The sequence below is a fragment of the Schistocerca nitens genome, chromosome 2 (assembly GCF_023898315.1).
Source record: "Schistocerca nitens isolate TAMUIC-IGC-003100 chromosome 2, iqSchNite1.1, whole genome shotgun sequence".
NCBI classification, from domain to species: Eukaryota; Metazoa; Arthropoda; class Insecta; order Orthoptera; family Acrididae; genus Schistocerca; species Schistocerca nitens.
In genome coordinates, this window is record NC_064615.1 from 592,010,603 (window position 1) to 592,033,523 (window position 22,921).

The following is a 22,921-nucleotide window of genomic DNA, read 5'->3' on the forward strand; positions in this document are numbered from 1 at the left end:
TTCTAGTCTGATCTGCTTTGAAGATTGCCACTAATTCCCTATGCCTGTCCTCGAGGCATCACAGGTTTTGGAGACCTGGTTCAAACAGGAGAGTTCCTACTGAGAAATTACTCTATTGATTAGCTTCTACTGGAAATGTTTTTGCCCCACAGGGTATTGTGGGCAACTGAGTCCCCAAATTGGAGGAACGGAATAGTGGAGACAGATTTCCACTAGACCTACCAATACGTTATACAGTGTGCACGTCTCGAAAAAGATATATATTACACAATGATACCCCTAATGGGCAGGTAGACACAGACTGTCGCAGTTTCTAGCGCTGGGTTGGGTCACTAGTTCCCTGTATACCCTATACATGTCCAAACATATGAGCATGCAGACAATGTGTGTCTTAGTATATCTTATGACACAGGGCAGATTTCCCTGTCTATTTTAGGTGGTGCGTGCTGAATGCCAATAATGAAGTATAAGTGCCTCTATTACACTCCCAAATACAACCTGCGTAACATGATGCGCAATTCAAATTTCAGCCACCACTTTTGAGCTGTAAAATTTATCTAAAATTCAACACATAAACTACATGATAAGTTGTTTCTATTACTCCTTCTGTTGTTTATACCCCACCCATATCCCATTTATAATTTCTTTAAATTAAGATCACATGAGGCATACTGTGCCAAATAATTTACTTTAAATAATCCTTATGTAATCTCACACATTTCATTAAACACACTAACGAATATCCACAATGCTTGCATTTCCTTACATACATTGCCGGAACTGGTTGTGGAGGGGCAAATGATGTACCCCTTGTCTCTGTTAGAACTGATGCTGTCGATTCTGAATTTGGCTAGTTCTTTGGTAACAGAGTCCCAGTACGATTGTGTTTGGGCCAGAACTTCCACCTTTCCCAACCATATTTTATGCCCGTTTTCCAAGTGACGTTCAACCAGCTTTGTTTGATATGTTGTGAATGCTCTGAACAATGCTTGGTAACAGTGTGAATAGTTTGATCTATATTAATGCTACCACATTCACAGGGGTCACCACACAAACCAAGAACTCTAAGATCTATGTTGCCTTTAACAGTGCATTACATATCTCTCACCTTTGAGGCAGAGTGGAACACTGGTCTCAGTCCACGCCTTTTTAGCACGGAGCCTATCTTGCTAGTAGTTGCGCCATAGTATGGAAGCAATGCTGCTGGTTTGGTCTCTTCTGCCAATACTCGAGGCGTCTCATGGGTGGCACACAATTTCTCCCTTGCTGTAACCATTTTCTCTGAAGCTTCAAATGCTGAAATTCAGACTCTAGGTGATCATTGTCAGAAATAATCTGTACCGGTTGTACAAAAATATTCAGGACCACTTCCTTGTGTACAAGGTGGTGAAAACTGCTGGCACTTGAGTACCAGTCAGTGTGCTTAGGTTTCTTGTACACTGCACAATCAAGCCAGAATCCTGTCTTTCATTCAACCAAAACATTCAACAACGGACGCTTGCCATCCCTCTCCAATTCAACAGTAAATTTAATGTTGGGATAGACACCATTCATGTGGTCAACGAACTGCTGCAATGCATTTTCACCTCGAGGCCTTATCACGAAGGTGTCAACGTTTCTAGGAAGCAAGATGAATACAACCTCATGGAGTTCAGAGCTTGCTCCTCCAAGTGCTCCATGAAAATGTTCCTAACTGCTGGAGGCAGTGGGGATCCTCTGGCCGTGCCTATGGTTTTCGGTACCCTGTACACAAGAAAGCAGGACTGAACAAGTACATACAGAGGGAAAAGTTTATTTCTGGTGACAACCATTTAGAGTCAGTTTCACCATTTGAACTGTGTGTTTCGAGAAAATGTTTACAGCAAGAGAAGAACTGCTAAACTTTTCACGTGCCACCGACGAAAAGACGCCTTGTGAATGGGTGAAGAGGCCAAGTCAGCTGTGTTCCTTCCATAATGTGAAGCAACTATTAGCAAGATAAGACACATGCTGAAGGGACACTGACTGTAACCAGTGTTCTGACCCATCTCCAAGATAAGAGGTATGTTGCAGTCCGTTACAGACAACGTAGATCTTCGAGTTCCTGGAGTGTATGGTGTCCCCTGTGAATGTAATAGCATTTACATAGGTCAAACTATTTGCACTGCTGGCGAGCACTGTGCAAAGCATTCACAACATATCAAACCAAGGGAACTTGAGAAGTTGGCTATAGCTGAACACTGCCTAGGAAACAGGCATAAGTACAATTTGTACAGACTAGAGTTTTGGCTCAGACACCATCTAACTAAGATTCTGTTATCAAAGTGGCGAAAATTAGAATCAACAGCAATAGTTTTAACAGAAACCAAGCGTACACACTTAGTAGGGCATTAAAGACAGCTTTGGACATTGAGCGAAAGCATAGACGCAGGGTTGACAATTGAAAGGACGCGGGAGTGGCAGTTGCAAATGTTGCACTGGTTTCTCACGTCATGTGACGTCACCTAGTTCTGTGGCAGGACGGAGCCACCAGGAGCTGCCCAATTTTCCTTCTGTGTGTGCATCACTCCCACTCTCTCTGGAAGGTTTTGGATGCTACCATTACATCTACACAAGCAGCACATCATGCCAGCCCAACAATTGCTGATTTTAACTCCTGATGACAATGGTGGAGACAGCTGTCCAAAGTTTCAGCGTTTTATTCAAAATTATGCAGCCTGTAAACCAAAAAAGATTTTAATGCGGTTGGAGGAAAAGGAAATTGCTGGATGGCTGCATAAGTGATTGCTTAAGAGTGTACAAGAATTGGTACTGCTGGAAGTGAAGAGGGAAGATCCCGTTTCAGCAAAGAGAACGTTTATAGGACTACTCCAGAAGGTACCAATTGCCAGTCTTCTTCTAGAATGATTGATTGTGTCAAAAAATTTCAAAGCTTAAGGTGCCACTGAACCATGAACTTGGCAATCATAGATGATAATGATGTTTGGTTTGTGGCGCACTCAACTTGCATGGTTATCAGCACCTGCACAAATTCCCAACCTTTGCTCAGTCCAATCTCACCACTTTCATGAATGAAGATGAAATGATGAAGACAGCACAAACACCCAGTCATCTCAAAGCAGGTGAACATCACTGACCTCACCGGGAATCGAAACAAGGATGACGTGCTCAGGAAGCGAGAACATGACCGCGAGACCACGAGACCACGAGCTGTGGACTTGGTAACCATAGGCCAATCATGACAAAACCAGGGCCCAGTACATAAGGACAAGATTAGCACAATCTGCATCGCAAGGGAGCGGAGAGCATTGAGTTTCTGCATGCAGCTAGTCTTTAGTTGACGAATATGGAGCAATCATGTCATCTTTTTGTCAAAGAGGAATCTCAAAAATTGGGACTGTTCTGCAATGTCCAAGCACAGGGAACTGAAGCAGAGTTCTGGGTCAGGATGGGCCATGGTATAACAATTTTCTACGACTCGCATTTTTGCAGGAGGGAACTTGAAGCAATGGGAAAGGTTGCAAGCGAAGGCTCCTCAGATGGCACCTTGGAGCTGATGTTTGACCAAGACTACAGACTGGGAACTATGACAAATGCAAAAGACATTGACATACAGCAGTGGGGTGATCAGTCATCCAAAGGAGATCTCTAGCCCACTAACAGTGGTGATGATCAAGTTATGCTTTTAAGCAGTTTGCAGAGCATGTAGGTGAATCTAATTAATCAGTAGCTGTTGATGGATGTTGGGTTGTTGTCTGGCTTAAGGATTTGGATGATGGTACTACCTCACTATTGCAAAGGCAAACACCTAGCCAAATACAGTTTGATGACCAAGTAGATTGAGCCTTTCAGTAACATTCAGATGTTGGATCATCTGATTAGGAATCTTATCAGGGTTCGGGTAGGGATGGCGGTTATTGCTGAAACAGTTTTTTATTATACTGCTAGGTGAAATAGAGGTTGCTGATGCTATCACAAAGTGTTCTGCAAGAATAAATGCATCAGAAACAACACACACCATCCAGAAGGAAGAGCACCTGAACAGTTATTGATCTCTGGAGGACCCCACGACAACAGAGCTTGATCCACACCTAAGATGAAGAAGCATACATTCCCGAGAAGGAGACACAGTGCTCCCAGCATTCCTTTTTACTGTGCTTAATTAGGTAGTGAGGCTTAGCATGAAACCACTTAGAAGTGAGGAATGTGGACTGTGAAGAATGTCACTTGAGATTTTGCAGGGCCCTTAGACACACACACAAATAGCTGTTGCAATGACTTAGGTCTACCGTGGTTGGTTGTTTGGTTGGTTTGTGGGATTAAAGGGGCCAGACTGCTACGGTCATCGGTCCCTTTTTCCAAATACTAAAAACACCCACATAGAATAAAAACGATGAACAGGATAGATCACAGATGACACAGAACAAGAGAAACTGAGACAAAGACCAGACAAGACGAACTAAAATCACACAGAGTGTGACGGTGGTTGGCCGACCATAGGAAAAAAAAAAAGAGGAAAAGCCAACCATCGAGAAACACATTAAAAACTCAGATTAAAATCGGAGGCCAAAGGCCAGAATCAACAGAAAACAATAAAATAAAACACAAACACTCAGATTAAATGATAAAAACCCCCTGCCCGAATAAAATGCAGAGCTAAGCCAGCCATAGCAGGGTCATCTGTTTTAAAAGGGCATGGAGCGTGTCAGGCAGTGCGAACGTCTGCCTGAGCACAGCTAAAAGACGCCACTCCAATAAAATGTGGACCATAGATAGAACGGAGCCGCAGCGACATAGAGGTGGGTCTTCACGGCGCAATAAGTGGCCGTGTGTCAGCCGAGTGTGCCCAATGCGCAGCCGGCAGAGGACAACAGACTCCTGGCGGGAGACCCGCATGGACGACCACCACACAGTCGTCGTCGCCTTGATTGGACGGAGTTTGGCGTGGGCAGATTGCGCCATTCAGTGTCCCAAAGCGATAGAACTTCGCAGCGTAAGACTGCCCGCAAATCAGTCTCCGGGAGGCCAATCTCCAGAGACGGTTTACTGGTGGCCTCTTTCGCCAGGCGGTCAACATGTTCATTGCCCAGGATACTGACATGACCGGGCGTCCACACAAAGACCACAGAGCGGCCGCAATGGGCAAGAGTATGCAGGCGCTCCTGGATAGCCATCACCAAACGAGAACGAGGGAAACACTGGTTGAGAGCTCGTAAACCGCTCAGGGAATCGCTACAGATAACGAAGGACTCACCTGAGCAGGAGTGGATATACTCTAGGGTACGAAAGATGGCGACCAGCTCAGCAGTATAAACGCTGCAGCCAGCCGGCAATGAACGTTGTTCGGAATGGTCCCCTAGAGTTAGCGCATAACCGACCCAACCAGCAACCATCGAACCGTCAGTGTAAACAACGCCAGAGCCCTGATATGTGGCCAGGATGGAATAAAAGCGGCGGCGGAAGGCCTCTGGAGGGACTGAGTCCTTCGGGCCCTGAGCCAAGTCGAGCCGAAGGCAAGGGCGAGAAACACACCATGGGGGTGTACGCAAAGTGGCCCGAAAAGGAGGTGGAACAGTGAAAACCCTAAGCCCGGAGAGAAGCTCTTTGACGCGGACCGCGATCGTACAACCTGACCGGGGCCGACGTTCTGGCAGATGGACGACCGATGGCGGGAACAGGAGACGATAGTTTGGATGCCCGGGGAAGCTAAAAACATGGGCAGCATAAGTGGCCAGTAAATTTTGGCGCCTCAATCGCAGTGGAGGGACACCAGCCTCCACAAGTACGCTGTCCACAGGGCTGGTCCGGAAGGCACCAGTGGCCAGTCGTATCCCGCTGTGGAGGATGGGGTCCAGCACCCGCAACGCAGATGGGGATGCTGAGCCGTAAGCCAGGCTCCCATAATCAAGACGGAATTGGATTAACGCCTGGTAGAGCCGTAACAGGGTAGATCGGTCGGCGCCCCAGCGGGTGTGGCTCAAGCATCTCAGAGCATTTAGATGCCGCCAACACGCCTGTTTAAGCTGCCGAATATGAGGCAGCCAAGTCAGCCGGGCATCAAAAACTACACCCAAAAACCTGTGGGTCTCCACCATAGCAAGTAGTTCGTCGGCAAGATAAAGCCGCGGCTCAGGATGGACCATTCGGCGCCAGCAGAAATGCATAACGCGGGTCTTGGCAGCCGAAAACTGAAAACCATGCGCTACAGCCCAAGACTGCGCCTTGCGGACAGCACCCTGCAACTGACGTTCAACAGCTGCAATGCCAGTAGAGCTGTAGTAAAGGCAGAAGTCGTCAGCATACAGGGAAGCGGAGACAGAATTTCCCACCGCTGCAGCGAGCCCGTTTATTGCGATTAAAAACAGGCAGATACTGAGGACAGATTCCTGTGGTACCCCTTCTCCTGGACTCGGGAGGAACTGTGAGAGGCCGCGACTTGCACGCGGAAGGTACGATACGACAGAAAATTTCGGATAAAGATCGGCAAAGGGCCCCAAAGACCCCATCCATGAAGCGTAGAAAGGATGTGATGACGCCATGTCGTATCGTACGCCTTCCACATGTCGAAGAAGACAGCGACCAGGTGCTGACGGCGGGCAAAGGCAGTACGGATGGCAGACTCCAGACTCACCAGATTGTCGGTGGCGGAGCGGCCTTTACGGAACCCACCCTGAGACGGAGCCAGAAGGCCCCAAGACTCCAGTACCCAATTCAAGTGCCGGCTCACCATCCGTTCGAGAAGCTTGCAAAGAACGTTGGTGAGGCTAATGGGGCGGTAGCTGTCGACCTCCAAAGGGCTCTTGCCCAGTTTCAAAATGGAGATGACAATGCTTTCCCGCCATTGCGACGGAAACTCACCCTCGACCCAGAGACAGTTGTAAAGGTCGAGGAGGCGTCGCTTACAGTCCACTGAAAGGTGTTTCAGCATCTGACAGTGAATGCGATCCGACCCAGGGGCGGTATCAGGGCAAGCAGCAAGGGCGCTGTGAAATTCCCACTCACTGAATGGAGCATTGTAGGATTCAGAATGGTGGGTGCGAAAAGAAAGGCTCCGACGTTCCATCCGCTCTTTAATGGAGCGGAAGGTCAGTGGGTAATTGGAAGCAGCGGAACTAAGAGCAAAATGCTCTGCCAAGCTGTTGGCAATTTTGTCGGAGTCTGTACAAACTGCTCCATTCAGTGAGCGCAGGGACGCTGACAGGGGTCCGATAACCATAGAGGCGTCGGATCTTGGCCCAGACCTGCGATGGAGAGACATGGAGGCCAATGGTGGACACATACCACTCCCAGCACTCCTGCTTGCTTTGGCGGATAAGGCGGCGGGCCCGTGCACGCAGCCGTTTGAAGGTAATGAGGTGTTCAATGCAGGGATGTCGCTTGTGACGCTGGAGCGCCCGCCGGCAATCTTTAATCGCTGCAGCGATCTCAGGCGACCACCAAGGCACAGTACGCCGCCGAGGGGACCCAGAAGAACGGGGAATGGCAGATTCGGCGGCAGTAATGATGCCGGTGGTGACCGATTGATCCACCGCATCAATGTCATCACTATAAAGAGGCTCGATAGCGGCAGTGGAGGAAAACAAGTCCCAGTCAGCCTTATTCATAGCCCACCTGCAAGGGCGCAGAGAAGACTGACGCTGTGGCAGTGACAGAAAGATCGGAAAGTGGTCACTACCACACAGGTCGTCATGCACTCTCCATTGGACAGACGATAAGAGGCTAGGGCTGCAGATCGAAAGGTCAATGGCGGAGTACGTGCCATGCGCCACGCTAAAGTGTGTGGAGGAACCATCATTTAAAAGCGAAAGATCGAGCTGTGCTAATAAATGCTCAATGGTGGCGCCTCGACCTGTCGCCACTGACCCACCCCACAGAGGGTTATGGGTGTTGAAGTCACCCAGTAACAAGAAAGGTGGCGGCAGTTGGGCTATCATAGCAGCCAGAACATGCTGCGCGACAGCACCATCTGGTGGAAGGTAAAGACTGCAGACGGTAACAGCCTGTGGCGTCCACACCCGAACAGCGACAGCCTCTAAAGCTGTTTGTAGAGGTACAGACTAGCTGTGAAGAGAGTTAAGGACATATATGCAGACGCCACCAGACACCCTTTCATAAGCTGCCCGGTTCTTATAATAACCCCGATAGCCACGGAGGGCGGGGGTTCGCATTGCTGGAAACCAAGTTTCCTGAAGTGCAATGCAGAAGAAAGGGTGAAGGCTGATAAGTTGGCGGAGCTCAGCTAGATGGTGGAAGAAACAGCTGCAGTTCCACTGGAGGATGGTATTGTCCATGTCTGAGAGAGGCGTGACGGGACTTGGAAGGCAGATTACGCCACTGGGTCACCTGCTGCCTCCAATTGAGCACTGGTGCCTAGCGTTATCCATAGCGTCTGAGGGACCGGCGAGATCAAGGTCCTCAGCGGACGCCAGAATCTCAACCTCGAGTTCCTTGGGCTTAGAGCTCTTCTTCTTGGATTTCTCACGCTGCTCCTTGGGTTTAACTGGCTGGGAGGGCTTCACCGATTCAGTCTCCGGGACTGAGGAGGATCGTGAAGCCCTACGACCAGCAGATTGTGGGCACTTACGCAACTGTCGGTCGTCACCCTTCCCGCTGGTGAAAACCTGGGAATGGAGGGACCCAAGGGACCCCTTGCGAGCGTGAGAAGCCGAAGAAGTTGGACACTTCTCCGGCTTAGAAGCGAGGATGGACGTCCCCGATGGGTGGGATGGTGCTGCTCCTGAGGTAGGTGGCGCAGGAGCAACCCGGTGGGTAGAGCCCCCCACTGGCAAGGGGCTACTCGTCGATCCGGCCGGAAGTCGCAAAACTGATGGGGCTAGCACATGTGTTGTAGCAGCAGCGTAGGAAGATGTCATTCTCACAGGATGTAATCGCTCGTATTTCCTCTTGGCCTCAGTATAGGTCAGTCGGTCCAGGGTCTTATATTCCATGATTTTGCGCTCTTTCTGGAAGATTCTGCAGTCTGGCGAGCAAGGTGAATGGTGCTCCTCGCAGTTGACACAGATGGGAGGCGGGGCATATGGAGTATCGGGATGAGATGGGCGTCCGCAATCTCGACATGTGAGGCTGGAAGTGCAGCGGGAAGACATATGGCCGAACTTCCAGCACTAGAAGCACCGCATCGGGGGAGGGATATAGGGCTTGACGTCACATCGGTAGACCATCACCTTGACCTTTTCCGGTAACGTATCACCCTCGAAGGCCAAGATGAAGGCACCGGTAGCAATCTGATTTTCCTTCGGACCCCGATGAACGCGCCAGACAAAATGTACACCTCGGCGCTCTAAGTTGGCACGCAGCTCGTCATCAGACTGCAAAAGAAGGTCCTTATGGTAAATAACTCCCTGGACCATATTTAGAGACTGCTGGCGGCTGGCCACCAGCGAGATACGATGTACCACGCTTCATTGCGGGTCATCCGCCCTGATGCCACCTACTCCGACCAAGGGCCCTTCCCACGGGCGCCACCCAGCCACAGCAAAGGCCACCTGGCAGGATGGCCATTGCCGGGAGTCCCGATGCCCCAGGGAGATGGGCATCTACTCCTTGGCATACGTGGGGAGTTAACGGCGCAGGCATCAGTAGAGCGATCCCTGTGTTGTCAGGGGGCTACAACCAACAGGGTACATGGCGGCCCCACCACAACGGACTGGCTACCGTGCTGGATGTTAGGTAACATGTGGTCCACGGTCGCCGTCAGTGCAGAAAGAGGCACTGCACAGTCAAAGGTGTAATCTGCATGAAGGAATGTAGTCATGCCCAAGAGATGGAGAGCGGGCAGGACGGCAATTCAACGGCGAATAAGCTGGCGAAAGGTCTGATCGCAAGATGGACACAATGCACCAAGTAAGGCGCCCTTCCCAAATCGGCTCACCCTTCGGAAAAATTTTGAGAGATGGAGGTCAAACCCAACAGGGGACCATCACATAACGCCGAAACGTGAGACACTCCTTTTAGTCACCTCATACGACAGGCAGGAATACCGCGGGCCTATTCTAACCCCCGAACCCGCAGGGGGGGGGTCTACCGTGGCACCAACCATCTGTAGAGAAGGAAATATCAGTTCCAGCAGCATGGGTTATCACATCAGAGACATCTACACAGCCTCATAGATGTAGCCTGACAGATTAATAGCTGAAAAAGTTCCATGGCCTGAAGTGGACAGGAGTACTGTCAGTGAGGAGAGACAGAACAACCTAAGAAAGAAGCTGGTCAATCAGGCAGCCCTTATTAGATGAAGCAGTACTTCCTCACAGGAGATGGAGCGCACTGAAATCCCAAGCTAGGAGAAAAGGGGTGGAAGAGGAGGGTGGTGGTGGTGGTGGTTGTTAGGCAAGTAAATGCCCAAATAAATGTTATATCACAGCAAATCAATGTACAAAGTTTTCAGATGCTCTTTTGCGGTCATCATGGTTTGAGCAGAGTGCACTGTAACCCTGAACAGTTAAGGAATGGCCATCAGTGAAGTGAGTTTCTTGTAGAGCAAGAAAGATCACAGTAAAAGAGGATCTCAGTTGCTGTAGTTCCAGCAGAGGACAGTTATATCCAGTGCAGTTCCACTGGATCATCATGCTGAGGGTGTCCTTGTTAGCCGCGAAGCAGCTAGGAAGGCAGGTTATGTCCCGGGATCACTGTAACTAGGAGGAATGGAAGAATGCCAATGAACACTGGTTGGGAGTCCAGTGGTGTGGTGGGGGATTTGGTGCCTGCAGGATCACCAGAGTAATCTTCTCCCGAGGTCTTTCCTTCTTCTCTTTTACAACTTATGGTTGTCGAGATTCTTATGAAGTCTTACCTGTTGTCTGTGTAGGGGCAGAAGAAAGAGTGGGCACCCCTGATATTCACACTCTCTGGCTCCGTCAGCTACAATGGGAAGGCCTATTGTCCCCATAGTCAAATTTATTTGAGTGACTACCAGATGTCAATGTCGAGGAAGGAAGTACACCAGGCACTGCTGATTACCTAGCAACAGCAACGGTAAAGGTCGATATCACAGACTGAAAACAACAATCATTATTTCTAAGCTCCAAATTATGAGAGATTATCTGTGACCTTCAATTCTTGGACTTTTGCATTCCTTGAGTAGATTAGTACACTTTGGGAGTTGGGGAGGGCGATTGTTCAAACAACTGACACAGGTGGGAGCACACGTGGTGAGTTGTTTTAATGTGCCCGGCCGCAGTCTCCACAAAATCAGGTTTTATGTACACTGGGAAGACATACACCCAAAGTGCCGCCATTTAAAACATCCCATCAATGGCAGGAAATATAGCTTCAAACTGCAGTGGCAACACAATTTTGACCTCAAAAGTGAGGATGAATGTGCTGATGTCTACCTCATTTGGTGGTCCTTGATGTACATGATGTATGAAACAGATCCCTCACCTCTGAAAGGGCTCGTATAATTTTTTATTTGTCTGCAGCATTATATACAAGTGAAAATTTAATCCCTATACCATGCAGAGGTTATTGTAGGCTGTGATGGTAACAGGTGTCTCACCAAATTGTTTAGGGGAGAGTAGCACTCAGGACTGGGTAGGATTTGCTATGCTAATTAAAATGGAATTACTTACCATTTTGCTAAGGGAAGAGAAATTGTCAAACACATTTTCAATATTCTCCACAAAAACCATTGGTTTAGGAGAAAGGGCCCTCCATTTGTTTGGGCGCAAACTAGGTACTGACGGGAATAACTGTTCACGAGTCACTTTGCTTGTTTTCTACAATGGTGTAGTCAAGAAGAGAAAGTTCCTAGGGTTGTGATGTTCAGCACTCAATTCCAGTCTGATGAGACTGATGGCATCTAGTGGCCACCAGCCGATAACTTTGATCATTTCATGACCTCAATATCCCCAAGACGCCACCTCGAGTGCCGCCAGATAGTTTAAAGGCCACCTGGCATGATGGCCAGCGTATATAAAGCCTGTACCCATAAATGGACAGGCAATTACTCCTTGGCATGGGGAGGTGACAACCCAGGCACCAACAATCGATCCCTGTTTGGTCAGAAGGCTACCAAATAGAGGTATCCGACATCTACATCCACCTCTATCAGCCGACCCCCACACAGCCCACACAATCCAAAAAATTTTGAGAAAGGGGGAAGTTAAACATAGGTATGGGGACAGAAGACAAATTAACTGAAATTTGTGGTGTAACAGAAGGGAACAAAGTGGGAGAAACCAGAACTGACGTCCTACGAGTGAGGTAGGTTGTCAGCTGGGAATCTGTTCTACAGAATAAGTCTGAATAAGAATACAGACAAAATAAAACTGCGGCTCAGAAAATAAGATGTACTTCAGTGGCTTGGGAGCCCACAATCACCATGCACACACAAACGAGCTCTAAACCCCTTGGGGGGAGAGGGGGCAGGGGTTAATGTGGAGATAAGCATAACACACAATAAGAAAGCTTTTGCTAAAACAGAAGTAACATAACAGCTTTAGAAACTTTTAGTGTAAAGCAACGTAGTGGCCAGTGGCTTCACAAACAAACTCACTTGCTTCAATGAAGACCTTCAGAGCTTCAATAAGATCACTTCCCTGTAGGGTGAGCACCGCCTCAAGAATGGCACGATACCTGAAAAATTTAAAACACTGTTCTAAAATTCTATATAAAATTTATAATAATAAGTAAATAGATAATTACAATTTATTTAATTTCCCTTTAATCATAATCTGTAACTGATAGAAACAAAAACATTGCATACGAGGCGACATGAAATATACCAATACCAGCAGTCCAATCTGACTATGATGTCATCAAAATGTCAGACAAACCACTCATGAAAATCCAGCATATAATATGTTATAACAAGAATTACAGCTATTCCCACAATATTGCAAATTCACAACCCATCATTTTTCAGCTTAACTTGTTACTCAGACTACAGTATAGAACATCACATCCCACAGTCTACACAATATAGAACCAAAACATTGCTATTGTCTAGAGGGTCTACGAAGATCCCCGACAGCTCACAGCGCTGTTGCCAGCTTTCAACTGCGAAGCATTGTCAGTAGCCGCCTATGGAGCTCTGATAATGTTGAGGCACAGCCATAGAGATGTTTACAGAGTCATGTAATGTTACTGGTTGATACAGTCCCATGAAGCTGCGCACCCAGCCTGTTGCAACTGTGAACGATCAATCTTTGCCGATTCAACTATAGTGTTTTATTTTATCTTCGTTAGGTCCATATGACAACACATATAACATCATGTAACTGGGCGAAACACGTGGAACCAGTAATTTCGACCGAGGTGCAAAAAAAAAAAATACTTCAAACCTACACAACTTGCTGTGTGAAAATTTTAATAGGAAAAAACTTTCACTATAGCAATGTGTGCTTTGTTACCTCCCTAATACGTTAAACTGGTCTACAGCCAGGAGAAACCCCCTACATATGACCAGTCTGATGCAATTTGGACTATTCTAAATTGGATACAAACAGGATATGGAAGATGTGCACACACACTCAAGTGGGGGAAATCATCTAGTGATTGCAATGCTGTAACTCATCTTGTATCAACACATCGCACACGTGTCTGCAAGGCACCTTCCGAAGATTTTCTGAAAATAATGAGTGGAGTGAAACTCACTGGACATGGGATTTTGGCACTTTATCACAAAGCTTTGTGTTCTTAGTAATTTTCCTTTGCTGAACACTCAGTTCTCTGCTGCCTTTGTATTTTAGCAAACTTTTCTATTCTTGCACAGATTTTCTTCATGAATATGTTGATAAAACCACAAATAGATCGTATATAGTGTCTCAACTATCAAATCTAAGGAGTAATGTTGCAGACATGAAAATGCCATCACATTAACGCACCATCCGCTCATCCAATGGAATTTTAACCTAATTCATATCTTGCAATAGTCACTCTTGTCTTTAGCAATTACTTTTTACCTTCTATACCAATTATCTCGCGATATTGTGTGGGCTGTGCAACCAAGTGGCATTGTTTGTTACTGTCATCAGTGGAAAACAAACTTCTTCGGACATCAGCAAAAGGACAAACTCATTTGAGTCCCCATGTTATGCGCTAGTTCACGTGCAATCACTGTTTAGCTGTGTAAACTGGCTATGCAGATTATTGTGCAATAGCTAGCCAACACAACACCTGCAAAACAACTGACACAGCCCTAACTTCTGATCTACACATTTTAAGCCAATACTTCCATAAAGTGTTGTAACAACGTTACTACAATAAAACAGAGGTTGCAGATTTTCATCTGTCCAACAGATTGGCACACACAAGCCTTGATGTTTATTTCGAGGAGAAAAACTTCATTACAACATGCACCCAAAATACCTTAGGATCACCTTCAACAGCACATCTGATGCAAACATCTGCTACGTTCAAAAGCGGAAGTAACAGTATAAGATCTGTGGTACTGGTTAGGAACTATAAGCAGATTCCCCTTGAGTATCAATAACTGGACTGCTGTATTCAACAGAGTACTGATTATCTCTCCAGCTTTATAGTCCATATGTGAAAGATAAATGTACTACTTAACGAATCCATGCATATCATTAGTGGATCTACTCAAACATACTAGTTACCTATTTCATGTCACATTCCACCTCCTGACATCAGATGGAAGTGTGCATTCCTATTTGACTGAAGATAGTTGATAAGCCTGACTTTCCAATATTTAATGATTCTTTTCTACAAAGCAAAAGAGATTGAGATCATTACATTCCACTTTAACAACAGCAATGATTCTTGCCAAAGACGAAGTCAATGCCATCTATGAATATAAATGTTGCTGGCAGAAAAACTCTCTTCCACTATTCCTGAAACTGTTCTGCAGCCAGGAGAAACCCCCTAACCAAGACCAGCCCCATGCAATTTGGACTACTATGAATTGCATACAAACAGGATAGGAGAGAGATGCGGACAATCTCCCCAAGTGGGGGAAATCATATAATGATTGTGATGCTGAATGAAACAGTTTTTCATCTTGTGTCAACATGTCGTGCACAAGCCAACAAGGCTCCTTACAAAGAATTTCTGAAAACAATGAGTGGAGTGAAACTACATCCTTGCCTAAAACTTGCCATTTGTACTGTATTATGCTGGAGAACTGTTCTAAGTGTTGAAATGTAGAAGTTTAGTAATCTCTGTATGCATAGCTATTCTTGCAATTAAAAATGCCATACAATACATAAATTTTCTCACTAACTATGTAACTATAAAGTTATTCACAAATAGGAAAATGTATGTAACAGTCTTTCCCTTCTAATTGGAAAAAAAAACCAGCACTAGGAATTAACCTGACATTGCATTTAAATGTTTTCTGCACAATGTTTATATACAATTATTCTTTTTTAAGAATGGAATAAAAAATCTTCTAGTAGCAGTTACTATTTTCAGTTAATCACTTTATTGCATAATTATATGCCATGATGGAAACATGACCAAAGTTAATTACACAGAAAAGGTGAATTTATGCTGGCTAATGGCATAGTTGTGTTAATACACATTATCTCATCACACTTTGTCTTTGTTGTCACTTAAGGGCGATCAACAACAAAACAAAATATTTCAACTTATAAAAACATCTACACATAAATTGCTAACAGCTATGTAGAGGGAAAAACTGAACGTAGGTGTTGTGGAAAGGAGAGCCACATTAGGCCTACACCTTTGCTTTACAATAGGATAAATTAATTATTTATTACAGAATAGGAATGCCAAGTTGTGTTCTCATATGACAACTAATATTCTAGATGATATTCTATTCTGTATATTATGTTATGATGCACTACCCACATCCTGTGTTTATTTACATACCTAATGCTTTGATTCTAAGCAATACAGATACATTTCCATCGGAAAATAAATCAGCCAACCCCGCAACGAGAGAATGAAACGACCCATTATAAAATCATAAGCAAAAAAATAATTTTTGTAATCGGTCACTATTTCCACGCTCATGCGTTACGTGTTGATAAAGTTACTTGGGAGAAAAGCTTTGAAAATATATTCACGTTAAAATAATTTAAATATTTAATTACTCATTTTGTCATATAGGCTCATCAGTTTCTATAGGGAAATAAACTGTTCGTGATCTGGTTAACTATAATCCATTAGCAGTACACCACTTCTTCACTTAATTCAACATATCATTCCAATACAAACTATGATCGAAAAGCCGGCACTAAACCTTTCCCAATGGCGTAGGAGGTAAGAGTCCAAATAACACTTAGAACTTTGTACACGTCCAGACTTAAAAATGCAACTATAACATATTAATAGGATTAGTTTCACGATTAAAACTTAACAAGGATGACAATTGTTATTGTTTGAACACTAGACTAGTTTGCCGTCCTTACACATTACAAAAACGAGAAAAAAATCCCTAACGATGTATTTTAATAGATGTTTCTGTGTGACATACTTGTCAGCTTGATCCTTGTGCGAACCTCCTGAATTAGCAAGAGCTGCTAGTTGCTGGCGTACAGCATTTACTGTCACCGCCATCCTTCCGATAAATACAAAACACAATCTGGAAGAAATACAGTGGTTTATTATCTCAGCTGCACACAAGAGTGTTATCTTTGCCATGGCAAATACTGAGTGAGAGAGAGAGAGAGAGAGAGAGAGAGAGATGACGGACGGACGGAACGGAACTGAACATTTAACATTGGACATTGCATTTAAAATGGAGGCATTCACACAGACCGCCAGAGGAACGGAACGTTGAGTTCAAGGTTTCTCATGAAGAACGTTTTGATGAAATTCGTGGGTGGAACGGGGTCGTCACTTGCTGACATCGGATGTTAGCCCGTCTTCACCACACTCACCCGTGTTTCAGTACTTTATTTTGTGCTTTTGAGTCTTCTTAGTCTTTATTTCGTTCGCAAAGAAATTGCGACCAACTGAAAATATTCCGCGATGATTTGAATATTTCTTTTCCATTGAGTTTCTTCCGCAAGAGAACTGACATGCCGGAAAGCAAAAAAAAAAAAATGATTTAGGTGTTACAATACCTGGACAGAGAAAATGCCTAAATTTTGTTTTAATAAGAATATACGTTTATGAAGTTATTTTTATTAAATAACCTTTTTGAAACAGTGAAAAGTTAAATTTGTTGAAGGAGAAAAATAGCTTCAGTATATCCATTATGTGTTTATTTGTATGTATTATCTCATAGTATACCTTTTGGGAACGGATTTGTTATGGATATCACGATGCAGTGAACTGTAAGTACTCAAAACATAACAGTGTTTGCGTTTCGTAAACCTTTCGTTACTTCTAGTTATGGCTGAATCCATGAACTATGGCGGCCCATGTACAGACGGCGATTGCAGCATTGCCGGTTGCAAACAACAGCTGCAGTATGCACATAGGGATATAGATGCCAAACAGTTCGTTCAAATGGTTGAAATGGCTCTGAGCGCTATGGGAATTAACAGCTGAGGTCATCAGTTCCCTAGAACTACTTAAACCTAACGTAAGGACATCACACACATCCATGACCGAGCCAGGATGCGAAACGCCTAGAACCGCTCGGCCACTCTGGCCGGCTCCAAACAGTTCGTAAGCTTGTGTTCAAGGGGTAGCGGGCAGCGGAGAAAGTTATTCGGTGAATTTTTATTCAGTTTGTTGCGATTTATCAAAAAATTGAGCTCCAACCACAACATAACTACCACTGTGAGATAGTTGGATCGAAAAGAATAAGTCGTTCAATGTCATCTGGGACAGCAACTTACGACACTTCGTCCTGAGCATCTACATTCACGGAAGTACGAATGTTTGTGTCCAGTGACAAAATTAAAGTTTTCAGATAATTATTTTCGTAAAACACCAAAAAGTTGCTGCGATGTGCAATGCTTAACTACTTCCAACATGGACACAGTCTACCACAAATTACATGTTATATAATATTCTGAAAGGAATAATTGTAATACAACAAAAATATTGTATTGAAGTATTGGAAAATTTTCTGTCTTTTGTGACTGTGATAAACGTTTTATTTATACCAGACGCATTTCGCTTTTTTTTAAAGCAAGTCGATTAAAACAAAGTTGATAAAGTATACAAAGTCAGTTGTAGACTTATAAAACCATAAGGACTGAAATATATTGAGTGCCAGTGAAGTATTTGTGTGTCTGTCATATATAAACAGCAATTATTCGCTAAAATTTAGATCAGTCGCGACAAACTTTGATCTTACAACTGCTGTGACGCACAGGTAATCAAGTGGCAATGTAGAAGCCAAAATTCTGTCCATTGGAGATGCTTCAAAATAAAGCAAAACGCGTCTGGTATAATTAACACTTTTATTATTGTCGCAGAAGACAGAACATCTCAGTACTACTGGTAAAAATGGAATTGCACAAGAGAAGGTATAGAAAAAGAAAGAACAACATGAATTTTGTATGTGTGGCTTACCTTTGGTTGTTTTCAGTCATTGCGACCATCTCTCATCAACAGCATTGCAGTTCATGTCAGTGTCTGCCTCATGTGGTCTTAGAAGGATGACTATGGGATCAAGCAGATTATCAATTAAAATTTCCCTGTCTATGTCCTCATCCTGTAGCTGTTCTGTATGCCAAACACATTCAGCCCATGCTGAGTTACACTGTAAAGTGCTTTGTACAAAAGCCTCACTATGGCAGCAATTTTAAATGTCGTGATTCCTTCTGCGGGATACCCTTTCACTTCCGCACACATGAGTTCTATCGGATTGTACTGAAAATGAAGTGGTGGCAAAAGCAAAACTCTATATACGTGTTCCTGTGCAGTAAAATCAATTTCATACACTTTTACAAGAGGCTTACAAGATTTAGCAATCCAGCCCAAGTTTGTCTGACAGTGTGCGGTATCGTCTTACTTGAAAGCTACAGCATGATATCAGCTTTTTTGTACTTGTTGTGGGAGACTTGTCAACAACAACTGAGAGATAATTCGCAGTGCCCATAACAATCACTGAGTTTGCAGGTAAGTAAAGGAGAAAATAAGGGATAAACTGTTTTTAAACCATAATGTAAATGTTCCTGAGTTGATTTCAGAATGATAATCATCTGAATTGCTCTTTTTTGCCCAGAACAGTAATTTGCTTTCTAGAATGAATCAGGAAGCAGAACCAGCGTGAAGCACAATTACTCATCCCCCTTTACCAACTGATACTTTAAAACCACTGTGGTGGTACGCCACATAGTGTGATAAAAATTATATTGAATAGCTTCGCAAATATACCAAAACTGATGCTGTAACGAAATAAATATTATTGCAGAAAAATAACGAAGACTGTAATCAAATAATATGGTCTGTGAATGTAATTGCAATCTCTGTTCTCTTCCCTTTTATTTCTTTGTGGTGTAAAAAGCCATTTTGTGATGAGGCACGAAAACGTGTAAGTTCCATGTAATATGTAGCCTAAATATAGTCAAATATTACTTAAAAAGTGTTGTAAAATTTTATATGTGCCAACTCCTATATTCATGAAGTGGTCAAATCAATGTTTTTATACAAATTTTATGGGGGAACCTTGGTACAGAGGTCAGCACCATTGTTCTAAATGATAACAGCCCAGAGTAGCAATTTTGAAAAATAAAAATAAATGTAAGTGTAGGAGAATTCTCTTGATTAGCGGTTCTTCCATTGAAACAGTAAAAGTAATCAGTTTTTCCAATATTGAATCATATTTGAGTAAAGTGACCTCAGTAAATTTTTTCGATGCCCACTTAGCGGTAACTGTGAGAGTCTCCTTAGCCTTGGATTTTCATAAAATTAAAAAAATAATTATCAAAAGTCAATCTCAATTACAAAAAATGGAGCCATATATCTGGAATTTTGTTTGTTGGTGGTGTATTTTAATATAAAAACATCATGTTGGGCAAATTAACTATGAAAAGTACCACAACTGAGTCACTGACGTAAATAATTTTCCAGTTGTGAAGCAGTCCGAATAACACTAACTCCAGCTTTTCATAACATATAAATACCAATACATAAAAGCACCACCACACCACCCAAACCATCACTCATTTTCCAACCCACTTTTCTTGTATGATTCTGGTTTACCCATGTTTCGTCCAAGTAAAAAAAGTTTTGATTGCCAGATTTTCTTATTTCAAGAATACTTCTAAAAACCTGTGCCTTTGAAACAGTGGTATAATAATGTTCCATTAAAAATTTTTGTCCGTGATTTGTAATTGCAGATTTGAACCCAGTGTCTTTTAGTATTCTTTGCATTGAGGTAACACTGCCTTTAAAATTTACAGTTTCAAGCACTTTCAACGTTCTTTTTTCAACAGTAGAGAATTCGACTGTCTTGTACATATTTAGCACAACTCACCTTAGATCATCTTTGTCAAAATCGTCTAAATTCGTGGGAAGCAGACTGTGATGTTTCTCTGGCGATCTGAAAATTAGGCTTCCATTTGTTTGGACAGATGAATTACTTTCGCTGGCAATCCGCTGAACATTCCTCAAACTGAAGCCACTCGCTTCTGTTGTGTCTTCCTGAGATCTGGAAACATTTGTGATAGGTCCACCATTTTCTGCTTTGCGCCTGAAGAAAGCGTGTATCCTGTAAATTATGTCTCTCACTTGTTTATGTTTTACCACCACCATCAGCCATAGCATATCGCAACAAACTGAATAAAAATTCACTGAATAACTGCCACAACCACATTTAACACTCACACTGGCCAAGACATTCACAGCAGAGCGCTGAGGAAACTACTGAACGTTCATTGGCTCTCGAAGGATGATGTCACATCAGATGCACAGAGTGGGCCTAAACTCGACGTCTGTCGTTCATTGCTGCTACTATAAATTTCCATAGTTTTTGCCAGTACCATCACCACAGCACTTAACTATACTTGGTCCATGATATAATGTCTGCAGTGGTTCAAAAACATGTTAATGGTACACTAAATTGTATCAAAAATTCCAAAAAAGCATGCTTATTTATTCCCAAATAGATTACAAAAAGTACAGTTGTTTTTGAAGTTAACTGGTACTTTAAAAAAGGAAAAATGCTCTGTATATTGCCTTATAAATATTGTTTAATGTGAGTGTATGTATATATTTTCGATAGCAAGTAAGTGTAGATGTTTTGAAATATTTGGATAACACTTTTCAAAAATAAAGATATATGTTTATAATGGAGTGTTCACATCACAAATAGTGGATAGAATTGGAAGGAAAAAAAGCATTGGCCGTATTTTGTTGTTTTATTGTCCGCAAAATAGATTTTCGGTCACTTTCACAAGCTAAAACCACAAGCTAAGACCGATCACATGAGTTTATGTGATCGCTCTAAGCTTGTGGTTGATACCAGTGCCTACCAATTTTAATTGTATATTACAGCGCTGAGGATGGTCACTAAGTGACCGAAAATCGATTTTGCGGACAATAAAACAACAAAATACGGCCAATGCTGATTTTCCTTCTAATTCTAGGGCGTCTTGTCACGGTTCGCGCGGATCACCCCGTCGGAGATTCGAGTCCTCCCTCAGGGATGGGTGTGCCTGTTGGCCTTAGCTTAGGGACCGATGACCTCAGCAGTTTGGCCGATACCGCTCTGAAACATCAACCTCTGTGCATGACACTCAATCAAGATCTCACTGATTGCAGCTCCTCATCACTTCAGAGGTCCCACGGTCCATTGGTTCTGCCTATGTCTACGCAATAGGTTCTGACTGGCAGATTTCCAAAACTACCTCCTCCGCTGAAAGACAATCCCAATACTCGGTTTGCTTTAGTCAACAATCTGCTCGACATCCACTGCATGACGGAGGACGGTTCACGTTTCATTTGCCTCGTTAGTCACCTGCACGACCAAATCGATCTCGTCAGTGATTTGGACTTCTGACCGCTTACTCATCATAAGTACTTTGCCACTAAAACTACTGTCGTCGAAAGCCTGTTGCGCCCACTGCCTGAGGTCATTCATCGTATCATTCATGACGAAAGCCTCGATTCTAGGATGCTATCTCAACTCTGGTGCTTCTACAAGCTCTGGTAGATGCCGTATTTATGCCTAGTATTGCACTATGGACTCTGTGGATGGTTAAACTACCACATGAATAGCAACTACAACTCCTATCACATGCTTGAAATCCCTTAGAGAGCAAGCTCCGTCTTGCAGATCAAGTCTATAGCATCCTGCAAGACAGACATCTTCTTGCTTACCTCGGCAACCACTTGGAGTATAAAGTTGGCAACTGTGACGCTCTCTCCCACCCCCTCCAACTCACTCAGGCGGCGGAAGACGCGCAAGAGCATGTGCAGCACAACAGGAAGACAAACAGCCACCTGGAGGCAGCCTCCATGCAGTATCAGCACCAGATACCTGATCGCCTCCGACCACTGCCAAAGACACACCAGAACACTCTGTTGGGAACCCAACAGATAGAGACCTAGTGGTACAGAGCACTCCTCACTCAGCATTTTCTCTCTGTTGGTTGCACACCATGTTTGGGGATGCTATATAATAGCCACGCAGCCTGTGCATATCCAAACTCTACCTATGGACCGGTTTAGGCGCCCCAGTCTGTGACGATTGCACATTGCGCCTTATTATGCAAGAGTTGGTGAATGCCACGTCCACTCCAAATGGATGCCTCTACTTATTGGATCACACAACAGATTTAAGATTCCTGATCGATATGGGCGTTGAGGCCAGCATTATCTCTATCAAGCTGGCATCTGCTCGCATATCCCCAACTAAACTCGCATTATGTGCAACTGACAAGGCTAACGTCAATGTATTTGGCGCAGCAGACCTTCAAGTGCACCTCGTTTCTGGTCTGATCTTCATCTGGACATTCTGTGTTGCTGACACCGAAGAACCTGAGCTCGGTATGGACTTTCTTACACATTTCAGTTTAGCATCAAACATACAGTCCGCCCCTTTGTTCCACCATGTCTCTGACTCTCTTGTTCTGTGCTTTTTCGGCTC

The 22,921-nt window shown here is 44.1% G+C and overlaps 1 protein-coding gene across 2 annotated transcripts in view; it reads right to left on the reverse strand.

Annotated features, from left to right (window-relative positions):
• The window catches only part of LOC126236657 (COP9 signalosome complex subunit 4), an 84,120-nt gene extending 67,563 nt beyond the window's left edge, over positions 1–16,557 (reverse strand). For both annotated transcript variants that reach the window (XM_049946125.1, XM_049946124.1), the window contains exons 1-2: positions 16,403–16,557; positions 12,497–12,576 (exon numbers count right to left, since the gene is read on the reverse strand). In XM_049946125.1, the coding sequence (XP_049802082.1) occupies positions 12,497–12,576; positions 16,403–16,485 (163 nt within the window). In that variant the 5' untranslated portion in view covers positions 16,486–16,557. The remainder of the gene's footprint in view (positions 1–12,496; positions 12,577–16,402) is intronic.
• Between the last annotated feature and the right edge of the window lie 6,364 nt (positions 16,558–22,921).